The sequence below is a fragment of the Saccostrea echinata genome, unplaced genomic scaffold (genome assembly GCF_033153115.1).
Source record: "Saccostrea echinata isolate AGI-Se365-2 ecotype Australia unplaced genomic scaffold, CSIRO_AGI_Sech_v1 ptg000033l, whole genome shotgun sequence".
Taxonomy (NCBI): Eukaryota; Metazoa; Mollusca; class Bivalvia; order Ostreida; family Ostreidae; genus Saccostrea; species Saccostrea echinata.
This window is the reverse complement of record NW_026889782.1, coordinates 23,433,236-23,451,791: the sequence shown is the minus strand read 5'-3', so window position 1 is coordinate 23,451,791 and position 18,556 is coordinate 23,433,236. Positions and strand designations below refer to the sequence as shown.

Here is an 18,556-nt window from a genome sequence, read left to right as displayed (position 1 = left end):
ATTTAGTATGTAAATAATATTAAAAAAAAGTTATCTTTTTTTTTTTTTTTTTTTTTTTTTAGTTCATAACCCCCCCCTTTTTTTTTTCTAAATATTAATCAGTTCATCTCATTTTTCATAAGCAACATTTTCTATTTTATGTGTTTTATTGAAAAAATATGAAATATATATAATTATTTAAATCAATTCATATATAATTTTGATCATTTAAGTTGTGCATGGGATCTGCAAATTACACAACTTGTACACGTAGTAAGCTGCATTATTTATAGATTGGATGTTTTCTATTTATTGGGCTCTTCTGAAACAGTAGCGAACACCGAACACTAACAAAATACGTAACATTGTTGATGGGACACAACTAAAATTATCTATGTATAATATATAGTGGCAAAAATACGGGGCCGGGGGGGGGGGGGGGTTACAGGTGAAACTTTCGGTAAAGATTAATTTAGGAGAATTAAATTTTTTTCTCCAATAGGTACACTCTAATTAAAATTAGATGTTCTGAATCGGCTAAGCAAAAGCAGATTTAGATCATCTGATTTTACGTCTACATGTGCATATAGAAAAATCCCGTAATTCTTTCAAATATCTTTCACTGTTTATTTTCGTTTTAACTAATACTTACATATGTTATTTATAATTGATCATAGAACCAAATTTATTAGGACCGATCTATCAACCGAACTAACCTGGATCTGAGAAAAGTGCTGGAAACTTTTTTATATATGGCATGCTCACCCTACAATTAACTTGGGCCACCTTTTTTTTCCCCTTTTTTAAGGAAACTCTAAACACTGCACACTAAAGAGTCCTATTTGTAGGACAGTTTTATTGAGTTAGAGTGATCTGCCCTTACAAGAAAAATAGAATAAATTGGAATCTGCAGTTAATGACACAATTTCTTTTGAATTAAAGTATTCTTAATGTTAATATTGTTAGACCAAGATAAAGTAATTGAATACATTATTTCCATTCATTTTCCCGATACATGTAAACAACAGTGATTTCTGTTCACAAATAGCTAATACATGTAATAAGTTTAAATATTTTTGGCGAGTAAAATAAATCAAAATTTTCTGTATTTTTTCTTCAAATTCTGGGGAATTTTGGCCAGCTTTCTTGAAAAAATAAAGAATAAAATGTGGCCTGTGTATATCATACTATCCCTGCCTGTAAATTAAAATGTACTCTTGATTACTTACACCTGTCAACAAATAGTAATTCCAGTATATAATCATTTACTTCAGTAAAATCCACACACCCCACTCAAAATTTCATTTCATTGCAATAATTGTACATGCATGGACAAAGACAACTGCTGGTTATAAAAAAGCTTGTTTATTGTTTTACAAAACTATATTTTCTCATACCTTTAACAAATTACATGCATTTACATGCATTACATGCATTCACATACACAAGTATATTGTTGATCATCAAACATTGTGATTATATATGTACATGTAATTCTGAACAAGTGCTGATAATGCCTGTATTTTGGATTTCCCCACTAAAGGCACATCACATTCCTTACCATTCAAATGCAGCAGAACTTTTAATGAGCCATATATTTTCAAACTTTTAAAAGCAACAACTTCTTAATCATTCCATTCCTAATTTTTTCTTTAAATAAAGATTTACATGTAATTCTTCTCTTGTGATTACAATTTGTATTCATTAACTATAGTTATTTTTAATAACCAAAAACAATTCAATGCATATTAAAAATTCAGCCTTGTCCATTTTTTTAGAATAGGGATTGATGATAAAAGAGCATAAATACATGCTACCATCTCACATATCGGTACATATCTATATCTGAGATACTGATCATACAGTACTTCATGTAGAGATATACATATATAAATGCCATATCTTTCCTGTTCTTCACATTATCATTTCTAAACAAAGTACATGTACTATACAACTGTACAAATATTTTGGGAAATTAATTGGACATTTCAGTTCAAGTACACAAACAGACTTGTAACTACACATTTCAGTCATATATCGTTTAACACATACAAGACATTGTTTTCCTTTACATACACAAGGGGGTCACTTAGTAGGTCCACATGAACAAGTCTCTGGAACAGAATTCTGTTTTCGAAAACACAAACTCCATCTCCTCTCTCGGCTAAAGGAAACACGTCAATCACTGCCCATGTCTGCAACATGCAGTTCATATTATGTTCAATGAATATACACACTTCGCCAAACAGGTCATTTCCGCTTAAAACCTTCACAATAGAAGAGTTTTTGCTGGAGTGTTTCTTTGAACAAATCTTTCTGTCTTCTGAAATGTACATGGATTTCTCGTGTGCACTTTCACCGAAGAAGAAGATGTTGATATCCATTGCAGTTTGGTAAAACTCTCTCATGTGTGTGGACATTCCCTCGGTCAGGGTGACAATCTTGCCTTGGGCCTGGCTGAATTGGTAGGTGGTGAATTCAGGTGAATGGTCAACTTTCGCCAACACTTGCTCTGCACCATCAGGTGGCCTGAAGCGCTTGCTCATCACCATATGCATACACCAGTCGTATACCTAAAACATAGTATATCCTATAATTAAAAACAATTTCACTTTTGTGCTAATTAATAAATGTAGTTTTGATTAATGTTTATCTTTTCTTAATGATTTTTAAAGGGAGATAACTCTTGTCAAAATATTTGAACAGATAACAAAAAAAAAAGGGTTTTAAACCTTTCACCTCTGAATAAAAAAGCCTCATCAATGACCATGAATACTAGTAGTTTGGACTTTTTTTTTGGTTTGTTTGTTTGGGTTTTTTTTAAACTTATATTATACCATTACAATTCTTGCTTTAATGTATTAACACATAATATAAATCTAAATACTTACAACATAAGTCTCCATAACGGTGGCTTCCTCTGCTCCTTTCTTTAGGCATTGTCGACTAATCCAGCCATTGGCTCTTTCGTACGGAAAGAGCCATCTACCATACAAGGGGCCAAAAGTGGGGAATCCATCCACAACATGATGCAGCAAATGAGTGACCAAATTCTGTAAAAAAAAATTTAAAAAAAAAAACAGTTATAAAAATCTCAGATTATGATAATTTAAAGTAAATTTTCCTGACTTTCATGTTAGATTATTAGACAAGTCAAATGAAACGCTTAAAAAAAAATACTTTAACAAAATTAAAATGCTTCTCTGAAAATTAGTACATGTGCTTAATACAATCATAAGTTACCTGCATGGAGAGTGGGAAATCCCGTTCAAATAGGGACAATCCAGTATGTGCATCTGCCTGCAGTGTAGGAATATCTTCCTCCTTCAATGTCGATGACACCATTCTCTTGATAATGCTCAATATCAAGAATAGAGTTTCCTCTTGTTGTTTGGGTAAAAATCCCTTAATACACCACGCAAGAGCACCACTTGTAACAAACTGCAATAGAAAAAAAACTTACATGAATTAAAAACAAAATAAAATTTTAAACTTTCTAAAACCTTAACTATTTTCTTTATTTATATAAAAATAATAAGTTTTCAAAAAATATATGTAATATTAACCCAAACATTCAATGAAATTTGCAAATTAATATTAAAAAAAATTAGATTCCAGAATAGGTAATAATAAATGCTCATGCAACAAATATCATTCTGAAATTATTTGAGATAACTCACCTGCAGTTTGAGTTCATAGTACGCAATGTCCATGGTTTTGAAAAATGTGGTCCAGGTGTAATGTTGTGGCATGAACTGTATGTGATAGAGGCTGCTCTGGTGTCTGCTGTCTTGATTTGCTCTTTAGACAGGGACCAAGGTGTGGGATGTAAAGGTTCTTCTGGATCCTCATTTTCTTGGTTCAACTTTCTTTTCTTTTTTCTACCAGTAACAGGTTCAGGCGGCAAAGAAGTTTGCAGTGCTGAAGATTTCTCCTGAACCCATATCTCAGGAAATCTGCTGAACGACTTCTCACAATTTCTTACATTAATTCCGTCATGTTTGCCTATCAGCATGTCCATCACATGAGAAATGAAGTCAGCTATTGTATGCATACCATCAGGCTGCATTTGTTGTAACCTGTTGTGGTAAAGGAGTTTCATCAATGCATAGGTACCCTTCATTCCAGTTTCCTTCTGATACTTCTGCTTCTGGGTTTTGTTTGGCAGTCTGTCATACGTGAGTCTCATTTGTTTTTCCTGCTCATTTGATACTGAGATTGGTATGTTGGTTTCTCGTTCTTTAAGGGCAAAGCCAGTCCCATCTCTCATCTTGTCACTTGATGGCAGGAAACATCTATTGGAAATGTGTACTGTTTTTTTTTAAGAAAATGACAGTAATGGCCAACTTCATTACAATATGGGCATGATCGTAGAGCTGCCTGTCCAGAAAGGTGTAGAAGTTTTGAATACGCAGGAATATCGCAGAGAAACTGTAACAATGCTACCTTAACCATTGCTGGTGCGCCGGTGTAAGCATTCCTCACTGGAAATTCGGTTAATTCTAACAGCTCTTCAATGAGGATTTCCAGGTATGGTTCCAGTGTCTTCGGTTCACATCCTTTTGGACCACTTGGAATGATGCCCATCAGCAGCATAGGTCCAATAAGTTGGCGAATACCTCTAGGAAGATTAATCCAGGTAAGTATTAGTGGCCACATCGATTTCTGGCTAGCAGTGTGCTTGTTGGGATTCACGCCATCTGTAAATAGAGAGAGTGGGACACATAATGGCTCCTCTGTAGATTGAAATACACCACCAGGTTGATACCATGAACGATAAAGTGATCCGTCAACAAAGTCACTCAATGTTCCCCTTAAATTAATTTTTTCTGCATACAGAAGCTGGCAAAGGTTGAATGTCCCAAACCATCGGGCTAATCTGGGTCCAATGGGCATATAAGGTAAAGGATTTTCTCACTTTTCCGTTCAAGTACCTAGGCTCCTTGCATTTTGGGCAGGATTGTAAGCCAGCAAATAAGTTCTCTGCATAGTCTCTAAACACCACACAGTCATTAACACACACATCGTATTTGTACAATGGAATGAGGAGATGTTTAATCAAATCCTTTGCCTCCTTATACGACGCTGGCAAAATATTAGGCTGTGGGAGAGTCTGTTTTTCACTTTTAGGCACATCTGTAACAGCACTTTTGGTCATCCCATGATTCATGGAAAACACATATAAATGTTGTGTTACAGCTTCCAACACAGTAGTGTTTGCTCCTGAGAAAAGGGGTGAAAGTAGATTCTGATCACTGTATGCAGCCTCATCAAAATGGTACTTAGGAATAAGAGGAACTGTTTTCTTGCTGAAGTCTTCTGCAGTGTGGCGGTGAAAAGTTCTCTTTGGTACCCATTTCCCATTGCAAATTCCACACTTGCAGTACCAGTTAGCACCTGAAATTTAAAAAGAATTTCAATACGTAATCAAGATAAAATTTACATATGAATTTCATAACATTTTTTCTTGATTTGTCAGAGCTGAAATTAAATCAAAGGATTAAAATTAAAATTACCATTGGACTGAGTGTTTCCTGCAGATGAAAACATACCGAATAACAAAAATACAACAAAAATGATGCTCCATAGCCTTTCTTGCAAATTGACAATTAATGAAAATGTACTGTTTTGCTTGTGGACCCTGCATCGCGATTTGACTGGAAGTGACCATTAATTATCAGCTGATTGGTTGAATAATGGGATGATCCTAATCCACAGACAAAAAAAATCAAAGATGCTGAACACTTGGATCTCAAGACTGATGATCAGACAATTTTATTTTCATGCAATAATTAAATATCACACCCTGGATAGTTAAAACTTTTACATTTCTATCCAGATATATATATCATGTAGCTATATATAAATGTACTAAATATTCTATTGATCATATGGCATATTTGTACATATACAAATAAATAATTAAAAAATGGTAGAATTATAGTTTCCCTGTGAAGTATTTCTTTCTTGCTCCAACTGTTATCTTGAAATAATTTAAAGGCCAGGGAAATGGGTTATTGCAATTTTTTATCTTCAGAGTACATAATATTTGTTGATTTAATGAACAAAAATTATTTCACCTACCTATAAGAAGTCAATTTTTATTTTATTTTTTCCAATTAACATGATTAATACCCTACAAAATATCTCTGATTAAACTGGTTGATTAAATTAAGTAAGAATTATTTTTTTTTAAGTTGTTTTTTATACTTTTATATTGTTAGCTGAAATGTGCATGCATTTCTTTTTTTGGGCAGGAACTTTAATGGTCAGTTTAAGTTATTAAATTATTAACAAAATTTCCCAATTATAGAGATCAAGAAGAATTTACCTGGCAGTGCGTGTATTAAGTTGTTTGAACTGTCCACTGATTAAGTTAATTACAGAGTTTCCATAATTGAAAGAGTACATAAATTATCATGATTAGGAGAAGTTAATGACAATATGTGATAGGCAAAGATCTTAAGCAAACAATATGGTCAGAGTGTGTAAGGACAATTTTGAAGTGATAACTAGTGTTCGATCAGTATCAAACTACATCATGGATGGTAATTTCTATCAAAATTTGTTATTTAACAATGCGGACTACAACTATAGTGCAACTGGTTCTGTGCAGCAGAGTACATCATACTTGCCCCAAAATAGTTCAAAGACTTGTGACTATAACTGCATTTGTTGTGCTCGATTCCATGTTGGGAACCCTTGCCCTTGTAATGCATCAAAAACATCCATTGGTACGCAAACTGACCTTGAAGTTCCTCAGGGGCTTGATTCCGAGCAATTTTGGAAAAGAGGAACCTATGAGCACAGCATTTTGCAGGTAAATAAATATTAACTGAATTTTATATTTTCTGAATTCTATTAGTATATGTTCATTTAGTAAGATTGACAATTAGAAAATAACAATATTCATATGAGACAAAGAATATCTCCTAGCTAGAGCTTGATATCTAGATAATACACATGCATGCATGAAAAACATATTATTCAACATGCATGATGAATATAAAAACAATGCTAATTAATTAAGACATAAGAATTTTGTAAAATTGTTAATATGAATCAGAGACATTAAATTTGATTATCATTAGATTATATAGTTAACAAATGCATTGGGGCTTGGGTAGCTTTTATAAGCTGAAACATTAATATATACATCATGATAATCTAACTAAGATTCAATCTAATAACCTTGTGACAGAATGGGGGTGTGTGTAAATTTTACTACAGTTTAAATAAAAAAAAATCACTGAACGATGCAAATTTACACGTCGTTCATTTTTGAATGTTAAAAAGACTTAGAGGAGTTAATATATAGGGCTTATAAGATAATTTTATCTTAATTATCAATTGTAAACCATTAAATCTTTTTCATTTACAACCCTTTAATTGTTGACAATTGTTCAAAAAAGAACAGGGAGGAAATATTTAACATATTCAACAAAAGTGTAAATTTATCTTGTCTTAAACCTAAACTTATTTATTTTTCATAGAAAACATAATACATTTAATTCAATGAACTTATCTTAAATTGTTTTTGTTTTATACATAGAAGACTAGTTTTACATAAATTGCTTTTCTTTTCCTTTTAGAAATCTGTACATGATGTTGTACAAAAGTACAATCTCAGTGGGAAAACAGATGCCAGTTGGGAGCAAGCAACCAGCGAAATTATGACATCCTTCACCAAAGACATGGACCAAACTCAATCAAACCGACAGAAAATCCAGCAGCGTATGCGAAAAGCCATCTATTGGATTAAATTCTATGGGAAGAAAAAGTAAGTAATTTTATTTCTTTTCTTTTTTTTATTTTAGGAACAGTTGCATTTTAAACTTTACTCATTTTTTAAAATTTAAGAACAGTAAATTAAATCTTTACTTAATCATAAACATAATTTTTAAATTTATTTTTATTTCCAAAAAAAAAAAAGAGAAGGAAAAAATTAGTCTCAGTCTTTGTACAAAACCCCAGTGCTAGGATTTGTATATTTAAACCTAACAACTGCAAGCGGGGAACAATAGCTGATAAACTCACTGGGTCCCTCTGGTCACTACAATTTGCATAGAATATACAACAAACTAACAAAGACTCATGGCACTGATAATTCAAAAATTCTAATTTATAAGCTATAAAAAAAAAATAAATAAATAAAAGTGCTCTGACTTTCATAATATTTACTTAAGACAAATAAATAATTTAAAAAAAAATTATTTAAAAAAAATGTAAACTTTCTTCATTGCAAAAATTTTTAGTTGAAGAATTTATTTAAAACTGATGCAGTTTATATAGTGTTATACATGTAAGATGCAATTAATGAGATTTTAATTACCATAATCATGTTGATAATTAGGCACATATGTGCAATACACTGTATGTACCAATATTATTTTAAATTTGTAAATTGTTTTGATTATTTTGTTAACAGAAATATTTTATATTCAGAAATATACAATTATAGTGGAAATAATTAATCCTGCATTATTTTTTTAATAATGATAATTATCTAATTAATGTATGTCTTTCTGATTTTAGAACTGAAGCTATCAAGGATGGACAAAAATCAGTTTATCGCTTCTTGTGCAAGTCCAGAAAACGAAGAGCCAACACAACCGAAACAAGCACCTTGTTAACCCTAACAAAAAAATACTATAGTAAACTATAGTTTACTATAGTAAACTATAGTTTACTATAGTACCAAAGTTATAACTTTGGAACTTTGATTTACTATAGTGAAAACTTTGGAACTTTGATTTACTATAGTGAAAACTTTGGAACTTTGATTTACTATAGTAAAAACTTTGGAACTTTGATTTACTATAGTAAAAACTTTGGAACTTTGATTTACTATGGCGAAAACTTTGAAACTTTGATTTACTATGACGAAAACTTTGGAACTTTGATTTACTACAGTGAAAACTTTGGAACTTTGATTTACTATAGTGAAAACTTTGGAACTTTGATTTACTATAGTAAAAACTTTGGAACTTTGATTTACTATAGTGAAAACTTTGGAACTTTGATTCACTATAGTAAAAACTTTGGAACTTTGATTTACTATAGTGAAAACTTTGGAACTTTGATTTACTATGACGAAAACTTTGGAACTTTGAATTACTATGGTGAAAACTTTGAATAACTTTACTGAAACTTCAGACTGTTCCTAAACATTTACAAGTGAAGCAAACAGTTTAAGTTAAAAAGTTTATTGTAACAAAGATTTCAATTAAAAATAAATAATAACAATAGATTTTAAAAGTGAAATACAAAAATACATCTATGTATTCTTTGCATTGTTTTATAAAAGGCATACATACATCTGTACAGTATATGAATAGTCTCTTTAATATTTTGGTAGTTAATGTGAATACTTAATTCAATTATGAAGCTATATAAAATAATGAGCTAGCAATGTATATCACAATTTATGCTTCCTGTATTTTATCTACATGTGAAAGCTCATTTTGACAAATTACAAATCACAGACATGATACAACCAAATTATTTAAAACTTTAAAAGCAAAAAAACATCATTCTGAGACATAAAGATAAAGCAATGGAATAAAGATTTAAAAAAAATATATTTTATAAAACACATCTACTTGATTTATCATCCTGAGGAATATAGTATAAAAATCTTTAAAATGGAACACAGGAAAATATTCAACAAAAAAGAACAACAAAACTTTGCATCAAACTACACAAACACATATACAAACTACGAAGGATTTGACAACAAATATCCTTTAATCCAGCATCTAGGAATAAATTATGACAATTTACAAAATATACAAAACTGACAAAAATGATGACAAGTTTTCTGGCATTGCCTTAAATTAAACAAAGTAAGTCATTCAATATAATATCATAGGTTAAAAATAGTAAAAGAAAATAACAGCACTACAAACTACTCTATAAATATTAATACATACGCACTATTGAAACTAAAACTCAAGAAACTTAATTGGCACTATTTAAATATATACAAGATAAATGTTGGCACATCAATAAATAAGAACATTTTTAAACATCCTTTTCTTGATATTTAAAACTGCTGATACATCAGGATATGGTAAGTCTTTTTAACAATTATAGCTGAAAAAAGGGGGAAAAATCACTGAATCATACTGAAGAAGTTACTGAGCAGTTGTTCTGAAACTTTATCACAGTTAAATTATTGCTGTCCACTTAAGAATCCTCAGGTGTGCTGATCTTCCTGGCCTGGTATTTCTTCTTATGGCAGTTGTTTAACTTTGTTCTTACAGTTTTCTTGATCTCCTCGTCTGTTACTTTCCACTGGGTCCTGGTATAAGCTACAAAATAAATAGCATATATTATATATGATTTTAATAACAGTCCCACAATACACTTCTGCACCATATTTAAAACAGCAGCTAAAGAATTGTTTTTTGTTAAGTCATACTCTTTATGACACCATATTTAAAACAGCAGCTAAAGAATTGTTTTTAAAAACATTCAGTTATTATTGACTTTTGTGATGTCATCACTACTGTTGTTTTAGAAATTTAAAAACAAGATTGTAAACTATTGTAGAAGCTTAAAATAGAAACAATGTTAACCTGATCATGTGTCTTAGTTTGTGCCAATCACATAGCTAGGAAAACAAACAAAAATAATAATAAACCCTATTTATTATGCCGTATGGGCATTTATTGCATTAATTTAAAAGATTTTTTAAGAAATGGCTTACAAATGATGTCTGCTAATTTATCAGCATCCAGCGCAGGCTTAATGTCTTCTGTTTTGGTTCTTCCCTTTGAACCAGTCAGGCTACACTCAGCCATCTCCTCCTCTGTGAAAATCTCCTCCATTATGAAATTGACAAGATGGCTGTACCTCGAACCAATATTGCTCCTTAGCTTTTTAGCTGAGATGCAGGTACTGCCAAAATGTATTACCTGTAAAAATTATCTCCAATTTAATGACAAAATTCATTTTGTTCCCTTTAAGAAGGTGAAATTTCTTACAGATATAAGGGATAATTCCTGAAGTTAACAGGAATTTTCATATTAAAAGCTGATATTAATTTATATAAATTATAATACCTTTGAGTCTATATTATTTATTTCTGTATAAGGTTATAAGATAAATGACCATTCCCATAGTATATATAAGATGCATAAACAACCACTATCTGGAAAATTCACCTAGCAGTAGCGTAATTACAGTTGCACCTGCACATAATGGGAAAATGACAAACTAACCAATTAAGACAGGTGGCCTCAAAATTCAGCTTTAAAATCAATGCTTTAAAGTCAAATTATATTAATTTTCAAAAAAATCAAACTCTGCACTGATTTAACATTTAGTAAAGTAAAAAGTTGTAAAATTCAAAGACAAATTTAGTGGACAGACAGAATGACAGACTGATGAACTGACAGTTGTAATGATAAATATTTGTGGGACCCTAATTAAAGAAGGTCACTGGAATGTGTTAATAACCTTGATAAGTTTGAAGATCAAAAGTTTATATTACCTTAACACATTCTCAATTTGACCTTTGTACGTTAAAAACATATATCACTTAAACTTAATTGTCTTGTTTCATGTAAGAAACATACTCATGTGACAAAACAAGTGTATTGAGCAAAATGGACCAAGTGGCCACTTAAGAGGAAAATATGCAATGAAATGAACTACCAAGTTTAAAACTGGCCCCTTAACCCTACAGACTGCAAAATATAATGCAGAAACAGTCAAATAATTCAAAATTGAGGCCATGGTATTAACCTACTTAAGGATTAAAAGAAACGCCCTCCCAAAAATGAAATAGCTGACCAAGATGGGTGGTTCTACGTTCAAATTGTGAAAAATGTGACCCAGCCACAAACTCCTAAAACAGATGGACAGATATAGGGAAAGCCATACCATTTACACCCATTCAGAAGTTGAGCATATATAATTAAGTTATATTTTAATCATTCACTGAAAGAAGATATACTGCCTTGTGCACAGATGGAAAATTGGCATCAATGGATTTTTACAAAAATCAAGGTGCTTATGAAGGTGAAACAAGCATTCTGAGAGTATTGCATTAGCAATACTAGTCCCCTACTGGCAAGTGTAATCTGATTCCCATTAAAAACTGAAAATGCCATTATTCCGTCAAAAATCAATGAAGTGGAACAAAATGCAAACTTGATCTGTAACTTATCAAGATACACTCAAATACCAAAAATCAGCTCAATATCTGCAAGCATTTAGAAAAAAAGTGCAGAAAACCAAGTGGGACAGACTGACAGAGGGAGGGACAGACGGACAGACAGACGGACGGACAGACTCAGAGGAAACCTATAGTCCCCTCCGGTTTCACCGGTAGGGGACTAATAATGAGATGTGCAACAAGCTTAGTAAGCAGGGAGTTACCTGGACAGACTCTATTGGAAGGAAGCTGTGCACAAAGGTACACACCCTTATCTGCAGCAGTGATGCAGTGGCAAGGCCAGCTTTGAGGAACGCGAAAGTTTAATGGGCAGTTTGGGTGTGATTGGTGCTTAAATCCGGGAGAAGTTGTAAGTAAAGGAGATGGACATGTTAGAGCATATCCTTCTGATCCATACAGAGAGAGGACCCATGCATCAGTGCTTGAAGATGGACTCTTAGCCTGTACAACATCTCGTGTGATTAATGGAATTAAAGGACTAAGTCCATTATGCTTGCTGAGTGTGTTCAATATGGTTGCAGGCTTTGTGCCAGACTACTTGCATAATGTATGCCAGGGTGTGACACGTCAGTTTACAAGCCTTTGGTTAGACACCCATAATAAAGGGAAGCCATTTTATATTGGACGACAGTGGGAGGAACTGGATAGGAAGCTGTTAAAATTAAAGCCCCCCTTTGAAATCACACGCCGACCACGCTCTCTTTCCACCAGGCGATTTTGGAAAGCATCGGAATGGAGAGCATTCCTTATTTTCTATGCACTTATTATTCTAAGAAGCATTCTTCCGCAACAGTACGTCAACCATTTCTTCCTGTTGGTGTTTGCTATATACACGCTGCTACAGTCATCTGTAACATTGGACGAAGTTGACTGTGCTGAGAGGGCTCTCAGAAAGTTTGTACAGCAAGTTGGAGAACTGTATGGAACTGAACACATGAGTTTTAATGTTCATCAGCTGTTGCACGTTGCCCAGAGTGTGCGAAATTGGGGTCCAATATGGGGTACCTCTACATTTCCTTTTGAAAGCAATGGAGGAAATTTATTGACAATGTTCAACGGCACCCAACATGTATCCACGCAGATATGTAAATCTTTGATTTTGTTTCAGGAAGCAAAGAGACTTTCCTTATTCCATTTGTTAAAAGCATCTGACTCTGTTAAATTTTTTTTGTGAAAAGTTAAAAGGTAAAAAACATCACAAATCTTACATCAGAATCAGTAAGGAGCTTCTTGGGGTTGGCAAGAATGTTTACCGAGCTTTGTCGGTTTTTGAACAATTAGCATTAGAGAATCGCTTGAACATTAATTTGGAAAGTCCATGTGCTGTATTTTTTGACAGATTCTTGTTTAAAGACAATTTGATTTATTCTCAGTCTTACTCAAAGAGTGATGGAAAATCAATTAATTATGTAATCAAAACTCTGTCTGGTGATTTTTACATTGTTGAGAAATTGATGTTATTTAATGAAGAATGTCAACATGTCTCTTATGAATGTGGATGTAAAACACCTTACATTGTTGGGAAAAAACTTGAAAAACAAAATGATCTTTTGTTTAGTGACACCGATGTTGGTGCCTCATCTTTTTTCATAACAAGAGTCAAAGAAACTCAAGCTAGAGTTGTCATTGATATTGAGGACTTTTACTCAAAGTGTCTGTGGTCTTGTGAAATTTGTTGTGTGTTTGCCAAACCATTATGAATGGGATTGAACATTTTTTTCATTAAATATACATGCATATAAATGTGTAAGTACTGTTATGGAACCTAGTTGAAATTACCATGAAAAAACTGAAATATGAATTGTATTCAAGTTTGCTTTATGAACTCATCACCAAAGTTTTCTGACAGCGTGCAGGTGTAAACAGTATGTGCTAGTGTAAAAAATGTCTTTGTTCCAACTTGTATGTTGAATTGTTTTTTCTCAACAGAAATTAGTACTTCCTCTAGCTGATATTTGGTTGTATATACATGGTATACATTTGAAACAAATAATTGAAAACATGTTAGAATAAATATATGATTTTGTACTGAATAAAATGTATATGAATGCATTTAACTCTTGTTTTTGTCTTGCAAGTGATTAAATATATAAAATGTAACAGTGACCAGAATACTGTTGCACTGTGATTACCAAGGTAATTCAAAACAAAAATTAGGTAGAATCAATATTGGTATTTGCATGAATTTTATTCTGCATAAGGAAATTTCGCATTAAATTGTAAATTTGTAATAAACTTTAAGAATCAGAACTGAGGATTTTTAACTACAAAAAAAGATGATGTACAATTCTTTTCACATAGGTAATTCTTTAAGATTTATGATTTGGAGGGAAAAAAAATGACAACATTTAATTTCATTTGTATGTAAGGATTTTATATTTAAAAAGGGGGGTTGGCTGAAATAATTACTTTGAGTTGTTTTATAGGCATGTATTATATAGACCCAGTATCATTTTGAAATGCACACCAGAAAAGATATAATACTTCTAGCTAATATACAGAACTTTGTATACTAGTCCATATAAAATACCTTAATTAAAAACGATATATTATAACTGCTGAGTAATTTAAATCCGCAATTTTCAATAGTTTTGAGAGAATTCAATTCGCAAAAATCCGATGTGCACGGAATTGGTTTTATATATTTCAATGTGCTGATTCATATCCTATTTAGTATTTGTCGTTCGAAGAAAGCATGGGGATACAATATAATAAGCATTTAAGGAAATAACAGCTAGTTGGTACTTTTAACTTTGAGTGGTTTAATTTCCTATATGATCATATTTATGTATGAGTATTGTATAAGCCATACAGTCTTGTTTGATTCCGAATTCTACTGCTTTTTGGTAAACAAATTTTATGTAATTTTCAACTTGTTCAATTTCGCCACTTTTACTTATCATGAAGTTATTGGAAGCTGTTCTATAAACTGTACAAAAAAAAAATGGAACATTTAAGAAGAATATTCTGTCTGGGACATATAATCACTTATCGCCATTATTGCGTATTCTAGGTGTTCGGGATACAGTTATTCATAGAAACTTCAATGACTGTTACATGTAATACCCTTTTGTAAAACAAAGGAGAAAAAATTCATTTTAACGATAAGGTTGTCTGTCCAACACATAACAACATTAATTCAACAGTATTTATTTATAACACTGATGTAGTGTAAGTTTCATTGTTATGGAGAAAGAGAATATAAAATAAATTTTGAGTCATTTAGAACTAAAATACCTGCTCCATTCACTTCACTGATTTGTATCTTATGATATTATAAATAAATATATTTTATTTGTATAAGCTAAAGTAGTAAATTTAAATTAAGATACAAAAAAAAAAAAAATACCACAATACACTTATTTATTGAAATGTCCCATTCCATGGAACTTTACTAACCTACTGTTAGAAATATATATCACAGTTATATAAAATCAATTGAAATCAAGTAAAAGCCTTGATTAACTTTAATGAAAACTTCGATACTTTAATGCATCATAGAGAAAACATTGAAACTTTGATTAACTATAGTGAAAACTTTGGAACTTTGATTTACTATAGTGAAAACTTTGAAACTTTGATTTACTATGGCGAAAACTTTGGAACTTTGATTTACTATAGTGAAAACTTTGGAACTTTGATTTACTATAGTGAAAACTTTGAAACTTTGATTTACTATGGCGAAAACTTTGGAACTTTGATTTACTATAGTGAAAACTTTGGAACTTTGATTTACTATAGTGAAAACTTTGAAACTTTGATTTACTATGGCGAAAACTTTGGAACTTTGATTTACTATGGCGAAAACTTTGGAACTTTGATTTACTATAGTAAACTATAGTTAACTATAGTTAACTATAGTTTACTATAGTATTTTTTTGTTAGGGAAGGGGCGAACATGATATGTAAGTTATTATTATAAGCATCTGTCAATGCTATTGACTAATATAAATTTCTTTATTTCTACATGTTCTATGTGTATTTTATTAAAGATTAGACGAGTTAAGTTCTGCTCCTGAGAGAAAAATTTAATCTTATAACACCCCCCCCCCCCAAAAAAAAAACTTATTTAATTACATTTAAAGAATAAATAAAAACCATTCAATAAATGAGGGTGAAAATAACATTATAAATGTCTAAGACTGTGAATAAATCATAGAACTGTCCTAGTTAGGAATCAGTCTTTATACTCATGCATCTTTATTGTAGTTATTGATTATTTCTTCATATAACTTAAAACTCAGTGCAATCAAAACAATATCTTGTGCCAGTGCTTTGATCCGAAAAGAGGAAATCATTATTCTTTAGCCCGGCCTCTTTGTCTTCCTTCAGCAAATCAATCTACATGTTTTGCAAAATAATCTTATTCATGATTTCTCTCAAACTTTCAGAGGAGCAGACAATCGTGGAGCTGAAAATCTGGACGATTCAACCCCACCGACAGCCATACACCCCTCTGATGATGACGACAGCTCAGACAGTGATGTCCCCTTGTCAGCTTACACCAAGAAAGGAAAGAAATCCACTAGATCCAAACATGCAACAAATTGACAGTAATATTTGATTTTGAATCCATGCACAAACATGAAAGAGCAAGACTGAAGTGACGTGTTACTATGAATTTGAATGTGGCTATACTGTACTGAAAAGTGTTTTTTGTATAAATTTACTGAAATTCACTTTCTATAGTAGATCTACTCCATGTCTTTGTACGTCTATGTATTGTTTTAACAAGAAATCATGAAACTTGCGCTATTCTGCATAATCAATGATATATATATATATATATATATATATATATATATATATATATATATATATATATATATATATATATATATATATATATATCATGTTTATGGAAATTATTTCATGTTTTTCATGTAGAAAAATATTAAATGATATTTATAACCAAATGTGTTATTTGCATTGTCACTTGTTGATGAAATTCATGTCAGTTTCAACAAGCAGATTTTTAAAATCTCATTTGAAAATGTTGCATGTATTAGCTTCAGTTCAAGTCACCATGGTCACTGCAGGTACATGTGTATCTCGCATTTCCTCATGAGTCGAGGTGGTTTCACCTCTATTCCCTATTGAGAAGTTGATGGCTCGTTTAATATCCCCCCCCCCCCCTCAAATTCTCAATAGAGAATAGTTTCACCTCCATTTGTAACTTAAGTACATCAAAATTGACACAAAAATGTTGAAAAAAATAACACTGAAATCACTTGCAACAATGAACATTGCATACTAACCTGCCAGTGGTTCGACGCATTTCTGTGAAACCCAAATGTTGTCTTCATTTTGTGAATAGTGGTACACGTGCAGATCAAAAAAACTACCGACAAAGTCATAAGGAAGCTAGTAGGTTGAGGCACCATATCGAGTGCATAAAACTAGGCCTACCACAAAGTTGTAGGAATCGGTGTCTTATTTTTCTAAGATATGGTGATTCTCAAAATTCCTTCACTTTTTATTTAATTACTTTATAGTTTCCTGACCAATACACATCGCCATTTTTTTCATTACCAGCCGGTGTCTTATAATCTCGGTATCTGGTTATTTCGGGACCGAGATAAAATTTTCACGAATAGAGCATAGGCGTCGGAAGTAAATTTAAAGTGGGGGGGCGGCTGATTGAAAGTGGGTAAGCCCCAATTTTCAATGCCTATATTATGTCTATCTTTGCAAAAAAAAGGGGGGGCTAAGCCCCCCAGCCCCCCCCCCCCCGGTTCCGACGCTTATGAGAATGAAATGATTTACTATTAATATATAATTATTGATTGCAACTTCGCTTTGTTGTTTTCATGAATTAAAAAGAAAAATTTTTGTGTGACACTTATTGCATTAAAAATGTACATGACTTGTATACCTCTGAACTTCCATTCAGACAATAAAAAAAAAAAGGGAAAAATTAAAGTCTGACAATGTTTCTCAAGGTATAACGTTATGTATGGCCCACAGCTAGGTACTCGCGGACAGGATTGCCCATACCCCCTCCCCTTCCATACCGGTATATACTTTTTAATTTTTTTTTTCCGGATTTTTTGTTTTCATTTCTATTCTCTGCCAGATTAGTTTTCGGAAAACTTAATCTAAAGGTCTATTCGAAAATCAAAATTATTCAAATGGACATATTTGGAACTATTTGAATTTAACGTAAGAATGAGTCTAATTGGTTTTTACTTAAATTTCATTTCCCTTAATACCACTCCACCTACACCTTTTTGGCTGGAGTGGACGGGGTCTCATTTTGATGTATTCCCACCAAGCAATATCTTTGAATTTCTTTTCTAAATTTAAATCTGCTTCGGTTTGCCCCACTTGGCCACTCGCAAAAAGCATACAAATATGTAATGGGGGCGAACCTTCTTATCTGAGTAAAATTGT

General features: G+C 32.0%; 1 protein-coding gene, 1 long non-coding RNA gene and 1 pseudogene across 2 annotated transcripts in view; 2 read left to right on the top strand and 1 right to left on the bottom strand.

The window, feature by feature from the left end:
* The window catches only part of LOC133199056 (uncharacterized), a 536,473-nt gene that overhangs the window by 194,780 nt on the left and 323,137 nt on the right, over positions 1 to 18,556 (top strand). The gene's annotated exons all lie outside the window — the stretch shown is intronic.
* Positions 1,980 to 5,544, bottom strand: LOC133198772 (uncharacterized; annotated as a pseudogene).
* Positions 6,521 to 16,714, top strand: LOC133199160 (uncharacterized). The gene is made up of 5 exons (XM_061335022.1): positions 6,521 to 6,799; positions 7,572 to 7,759; positions 8,515 to 8,607; positions 12,563 to 13,081; positions 16,555 to 16,714. The coding sequence occupies exons 1-5, from the start codon at positions 6,521 to 6,523 to the stop codon at positions 16,712 to 16,714; spliced, it is 1,239 nt and encodes a 412-aa protein (XP_061191006.1).

Coding starts and splice junctions, on each gene's coding strand:
- LOC133199160 (XM_061335022.1), top strand. CDS start 6,521: ATGGATGGTAATTTCTATCAAAATTTGTTATTTAACAATGCGGACTAC. Junction 6,800..7,571: donor ATGAGCACAGCATTTTGCAG/GTAAATAAATAT, acceptor TTTTCCTTTTAG/AAATCTGTACATGATGTTGT. Junction 13,082..16,554: donor GTACAGCAAGTTGGAGAACT/GTATGGAACTGA, acceptor TCAAACTTTCAG/AGGAGCAGACAATCGTGGAG.